The 6,924-nt window shown below is 48.6% G+C and overlaps 1 protein-coding gene across 2 annotated transcripts in view; it reads left to right on the top strand.

Annotated features, from left to right (window-relative positions):
* Window positions 1-1,079: 1,079 nt before the first annotated feature.
* The window catches only part of LOC139765107 (uncharacterized), a 39,190-nt gene continuing 33,345 nt past the window's right edge, over window positions 1,080-6,924 (top strand). Inside the window, exon 1 of one of the 2 annotated variants that reach the window (XM_071692285.1) lies at window positions 1,080-3,083. In XM_071692285.1, coding sequence (XP_071548386.1) covers window positions 3,053-3,083 — 31 coding nt within the window. In that variant the 5' untranslated portion in view covers window positions 1,080-3,052. Of the gene's footprint in view, window positions 3,084-5,843; window positions 6,773-6,924 lie in introns of those variants that run through there. The other variant, XM_071692284.1, reaches the window with a different exon arrangement.

Below are 6,924 nucleotides of genomic sequence, written 5' to 3'. Positions count from 1 at the left end.
TCTTGATGACACCCAGGAACACAGTGCAGTACTGGGCGGAACTGTAGCTGTCCACATTGTATCGAATCAAGTAAAGGAAACTTTTAGGAATACTACTACAACAACTGCTACTACTACTACTACTACTACTAGTAGTAGTAGTAGTAGTAGTAGTAGTAGTAGTAGTAGTAGTAGTATCAGTAGCAGTAGTAGTAGTAGTAGTAGTAGTAGTAGTAGTGGTAGTGATAGTACTAGTTGTAGTAGTGGTAGTAATAGTGGTAGTAGTAGTTCTCACTGGAGCATTACTAGAGTCACCATCATAGTCAATATCATCCGAGCCAAGAGTCAGCAGCAGCAGGCAGCAGCAGCAGCAGCAGCAGCAGCAGCAGCAGCAGCAGGAGCAGCAGCAGCAGCAGAGTACAAGAGGAACAGTAACCCATGAGGAAGGGTGGGTCGTTCCTACGCCACCTACACTACCACAGTCGGTTGTTGTTTTTCTTGTTGGGTTCAGTACTGGGGGTGTGGGAGGGGACGAGGTCACCTGGTGCAGAGGCCCGGCCTGGGGAACGCCCTCTGTGTAGGATGATCAGCAGGAACCAACACACACACACACACACACACACACACACACACACAGTTGCTATGTGACTGCTGATTATGAAGGCCTTTAAAACTGGCCTGTAACTTGGCATGCCAGAGAATCCTTCTGGGTGTGTGTTTACTGCGTGGAGAAGGAGATAGATAGATAGATAGATAGATAGATAGATAGATAGATAGATAGAGAGAGAGAGAGAGAGAGAGAGAGAGAGAGAGAGAGAGAGAGTCATCATGACCTCACGAGGCACCCACTCCAGTGTGCCAGGTGGTGACAGAGCCGATCTTGGCAGCGTGTGTAGAGGGCAGGAGTCTGCTGCAGGCGCACCTGGCCACCTCATACGGGGTTAAATATAGCGTTGTGTGTAGTACCTTAGCAAGGAGGGGAAGCAGGGGCGCCGCCCCCCCCCCCTGCCTAGACTAGAGCAGTCAGCTGGTGCAGAAGAATCTGGTGTTGTAGAACGTGGTTTATAAGGCAGATGGCGCGCGGGGGAGGCCAGTGTATCACTAGTACAGCAGTGCTAACCAGGCAGTGCTGAACCAGGTACCTGGTGAAGCGTGTGACCCGGTGCGACAAGTGTAGCAACTTCATATCGCGATTTTCATTCGTCGTCTCCAGACGTCTGTTCGTTATCAGTGGGAAAATTACATTGTGGTGACGTGGAAAATGATCAGAAAGTAGCAATGATTCGTTTCCTTGAAGAAGACACTATACGTGCTGGAGATGTGATGGTTCGTAAGTCGTCTGGTTCTCTTTTTCTGAATAATATGAAGTGAAGTAACGTGGATGTCCCAGTGGTGTGTGGTGCTTCACGACGCCACTGCCTCGCCAGCCATTCCATGAAGATGCCTTGCAAATGAACTCCTCCCACCTGGATGTGTTTACCTCAGGGAAGCCGCACGCAGCAGTAGTGATCAGGGCACATGATGGAGGGGAATCTATCCCGTAACACTTCTACTGATGGTGCAGTACTTGATGAATCACTGACCTACTGACGGTGGAGTGTGTCTTCTGACGGTGGACTGTGTCTACTGACGGTGGACTGTGTCTACTGACGGTGGAGTGTGTCTACTGACGGTGGACTGTGTCTACTGACGGTGGACTGTGCCTACTGACGGCGGACTGTGTCTACTGACGGTGGAGTGTGTCTACTGACGGTGGACTGTGTCTACTGACGGTGGACTGTGCCTACTGACGGTGGACTGTGTCTCCTGACGGTGGAGTGTGTCTCCTGACGGTGGAGTGTGTCTACTGACGGCGGACTGTGTCTACTGACGGTGGACTGTGTCTACTGACGGTGGACTGTGTCTACTGACGGTGGAGTGTGTCTACTGACGGTGGAGTGTGTCTACTGACGGTGGAGTGTTTCTGCGTTGGTCTGGGAGAGTAGCGTCAGGCACAACCACTCCTGACCGAGTGAGGCAGTAGTGCCAGTCCATACTTCATGAGTGCTAGTGTTACACTGATCAGTGGAGGCTGTCTACCCTCAGGATATACAGCACAACAACAACAACTTCAACAACAGAAGATGACAAGTAACAAGACTGATAAACAAATACACACAAAGAATATGAAGCCCTGAGGGAAGGTGTGTGTGTGTGTGTGTGTGTGTGTGTGTGTGTGTGTGTGCTGTAGTCCTTGACCAAGTTATTACTTTCAGTCACTTAAAGACGTTCGTTTTTTCTTATCTCTGAAGTGTCTTAACCACGAAAGTAATTAAGTACGGGTCGAGCCAGAGGCAGGAGAGCCGGATCTGTGGCTGGCCTGGTGCACATCCCGCACATGGAGGAAGGACAGGAGGCTCACACACCGCTACTGTACGCAGCGCATCACACAACGCACACCTCACATCACCATCCTTCCCGAGAACTCTATATAAACTCAGAACAATTATCAAGAAACAAATGAATCGCTGTGGAATATTCCCGAGTTCTTAGAAAACCAAACATGGGTCGGCCATCTCTCAGCTTGCATATAAATTACCTCATCAGGTCCAGCACGCATGCGCCGTCACCGCCAGCTGTCTCACGGTGGTGAAGTCATCGCTACGTCACAGATTCGTGACGAAGTAATGACGTGTCATCTCCGTTTCCTGCCGACCCTTGACTTTAGCGTACATTTCCTCTGGTGGCTGGCCAGGCAGTCCTGGCCCAAAGTGACTTATACAGTAATGGTTTAGCTGGAGAGGATTTCTAAACACTGGGATTGCCTTAGGTGTGTGTCCAACTCTGGGAAAACTTGTAGAGAACTCTGAGAATGAGAAGAAACATGTAAATGATATACAAGACAAGGGAAGACAGTGTGAGGCAAGGACTGCTTGACAGGTGAATCAAACAAGCACAACAAGTTAAGATGGAAGCCAAGAGTGGACGAGGAACAACGTAACAAGTAAACATCAGTCATACACCAAGCCTTGAAGGAGGACCAGAGGAGCAAGATGACGGAGTCTGTCCCCCTGGGAACACCTGAGAGCCACACATGGACGACTGGAAGAGCCCAGCAGGCCTCCGTGAGTCACATTGTGTTCACGTAACTGTAGGGCTTTGTGAGTGATGTCATGCTTGGCAGCGGTGGCCAGGCACGGGGGCTACGGGCCACCACTGCTCCCTCACCAACACCTCAATGAGAGGCGTTTATATTTAACCTTAACCTTGACTAATATGGTTATTATTATATGGTGTGTGTGTGTGTGTGTGTGTGTGTGTGTGTGTGTGTGAGAGAGAGAGAGAGAGAGAGGGTACTGCCTCTATCTTCTTTAACAACTTTCTTGTTTTGCTTCATGTTATGACGTCTCATTTTTCTATCTTAGCATCTCTATAACAACTGTTAGGTGTTGACATTACCAAACTCGTCCAGAAGCTTAAAGGTTGTAAATAACTCGCCCATGACTCTTCTCTCTTTCATGATGGACGAATTTCTGGCCTCCTGACCTCCCACTGTAACGCAGCTCCCTTAATTCTGGTACCATCTTTGTTGTCCTCCTCTGCACCTGCTACATCACTTGCCTGTGCGTCCGTAAATGCTTTGGTCAGAATCAAGAATCACACACGAGTTCTGGTCTGATGAGTGGTGTGTTCACGTGGCTCAGTATTTCCTTCACTATTTACTTCAATTCTATTTGCTGTCAGAAAGTTTGTCTCCTTCATTGTTCCAATGTCGAACCTTGGCGATAATTGAGGTATAATGTGAACTCCCAAGTCCCTCACACACAAAGATCCCTGTGGCTTGATTCCTGCTTAATGATAAGATCTTTCACGATGGTTTATACTTTACATTTCCTCTGGCTGAACCTCACCAGTCATGTATCAAATCCTCCTCACTACTTACTTCCTTCATGACCTTGACACCATCAACAAACATATTCAGCTAGGAGTCCAGGCGTTCTGGCGGGTCATTTACATCGGTCACCAAGGGAAATGGTGGAAGGGTTGAGGCCTGACACACACACACACACACACACACACACACACACACACACACACACATTCACTCTATCATGATAACCATCACCATTACCGGCTGGACACCAGAAAGCGTGAAAACTGCATCACACATGACGCACTTACAAGGTTTTAAGGTTAATAATTACGTTGAAGACAAGTGAACAATATGTGACAGACAAAGGGGAGTAGGTCAACCCATGTGTTGTGTTGTGACGCGTCTTGGTTTGTTGGGGACGGATCACAGACGGCCTGAGCCACGATTATCTTGTGGTCAGGACTGATGTATTGTACGTAAATACCTGGGTCGTCAGAACGTGAGGGATACACTCATATTGGTCATGGTAGAGGGTGCAGGAGCCAGCAGGTTTACTTTCGATGTTTACCATTAACTGTATAAGGTGAAGACATGTTTAGATATACTGTATATGAAAATATACAGATTCATATAAGATATGCAAATGTATAAGATGCGTAAATGATAAACTGACGTGGAAATATAACCATGTTCAGCGATGGTGAGAAATGGGACATGAAAATTGTTCCTTTACCTTTTGAGCACGACGGTACGAACATTGAACTCACGAAGGTACGATCGTTGAACACGACGGTACGATCACTCAACTCACGAAGGTACGATCGTTGAACGCACGACAGGACGATCCTCGGGTATGATGACCCAGAGTTTGAGCTGTACGTTCTGGGTCAAGTCAGGCCATCATCCGCAAGGGTGGTGGTCGTCGCCTTGTGTCGCAGGGTCGTGTCGTGCTCAAGGGGTCAAGCAAGACAGGTCAAGCTGCTCTGTAAACAACCGTTAGTGACCTGGAGGGAAGGGTTCCATGAGATGAAAAATTAGGGAGAGGTTTTTTGATGGAAGGGTCTTGGGAGTGCTGGGTGATGGGTGGAGGTTTGGAGGTGAAGGGTTTTTGAGGGGTTTGTCTGAGGAATTTTGTGGAAGTGTTTGATGGAGGGAAGGGTTGAGGGAGGTGGAGACTTTGGAAGTTTTTGTTGTGAGGTTGTTGAGTGTGATGAGAGAGAGAAGGTTAGGGAGCAAAGGAAAACTAGGAGGAGCGAGAGGTTCTCTTGTCGCTGGCTATCTCCAGTGACTTCAGTTTATATCAATCATTACTAAATTTTCTTTCTTTTTTTGAGTAGTAACGTCATCAGTAAACAATGAAAAGAGACATGTGCTGCCCAGCCTGACCCTATACACCAGCTGGGGTAAAGGTATGGTAAATTCATTGAATCAACGAATAATCATAACATACTAACTGAAGATCACACGTTTGTTATAAAGTAAATCTTTAAAGACAGAATTGAATACATCGGCCATTTGGGCAGCGAGATATTAGCTCACACATACAGCTGGGGTGCGGATATGTGTATGTGTATACATAAGGTTAAGATACTACATGTATATAGGGTTAAGCGACGGGGCAACACAAGTGCAAAACTCGCTTCCCGTAGCACAACAACAATTACACACACACAAGCATACGAACGATCCTTCACGTAAGCAGGTAAACCTGTGATCTCTCCTTGACTCTGCTAACTTTCTGTCTCTCTTGATCATACTGACACATCTCGTACGATCACTAAAACCTAAGAATAATGACCGTCCCTACACGTCGACCACCCGTGGCACCGGTGTCTTGTCGTCTTGGTCAACAGTGCCATAATGTTGTTGGTGTCGTGAGTGTGGACACAGCCACCCCAGCTCTCCCTCCTGCCCGTAGCTCACACCGAGGTGGCGGTGTGTGGCCCGACCCGTCGGAGCTCTTGCACCTGTGGAGGCGCCTCCCTCTCTGGTGGTGCGGGGCTGCCGTCGAAAGGTTTTTGCACGGGCGCCTTGACTTATATCGGGACGCTGCTGTTGGCGTGGGTAGAGGAGGCACCGCTCTCCACACTTCCGCAAAAGTACGCCTAGAGCAGCAGCAGCAGCAGCAGCGGAGGCAGAACCAACAGCCAACATCCAGTATCCGTTGGGACGCTGTGAGGGTCTGCTGTGTGTGTGTTGTTCTCCTTGAGTGTGTGCTACCGCTGTGTCCAGTACTCCCCGTGCCTGTGATGCCGCTGACCTATTTTGTAATGGAGAACACTCTGATCCAGGGGTCTCTGAGGACCCGCCACTCCTGCACCACTCCCTCCGCCAACCAATTCCTCGAATGTGGCTCATAAGAAACGTAAGAGTGAGAGCATCCGTTCCCTCCACCGGTCAGAAGGTCTCACTTCATATCATACAATCGAACTGGGTTCACAAGAAACAAGAAAGAGAAACTATGAAAATAGAAGAGACACATCAAGAAGCTGTGCTGTAAACCAATATATTTCCCAGATTTATGCCAACACGTACTACTTCGGGTTACGCCATAACTTTCTCCTTGTAGAGTGTTACCAAATATGGCACTGGGGGGTCTAGAAGGGAGGGCAGACGTTCTCTGAGATCCATCTACACAAGTACAAAGAACCCAGCAGGGCAACCTGACGAAGGGATGGGAGTCGAGTGCTGAAACAGACGGAGACGAAGTGTGCTCTGAAATGTGCAGGAAAGTGTCAGTGTTGCATACAGAACACAAGGGCTGCTGCGAACTCTCTAAGGCGGGACCCTTGCGACGATGGCGAGCCCTTGAAACGAAGGCCTACTAGGTGCAGGTGGCGAGTCTGATGCCGCAGTAGGCTTGTGGTTCCTGTGTCTCTGCCTCCCCTCCCACAGCCTCGATGGATATAGAGATGCTGTGGGGCTGGACACCAGTCTTCGGTAAGTGAGAGAGAGAGAGAGAGAGAGAGAGAGAGAGAGAGAGAGAGAGAGAGAGAGAGAGAGAGAGAGAGAGAGAGAGAGAGAGAGAGAATACACCTTACCTGCAAGTACCTAAATTAAGATTCTCCTTTGCTAAGTTTAGTGCGAATGTC

This window comes from Panulirus ornatus, chromosome 52, assembly GCF_036320965.1.
Source record: "Panulirus ornatus isolate Po-2019 chromosome 52, ASM3632096v1, whole genome shotgun sequence".
Classification (NCBI taxonomy): Eukaryota; Metazoa; Arthropoda; class Malacostraca; order Decapoda; family Palinuridae; genus Panulirus; species Panulirus ornatus.
The sequence above is the reverse complement of the archived record's forward strand: the minus strand, read 5'-3'. Positions and strand labels throughout refer to the sequence as shown.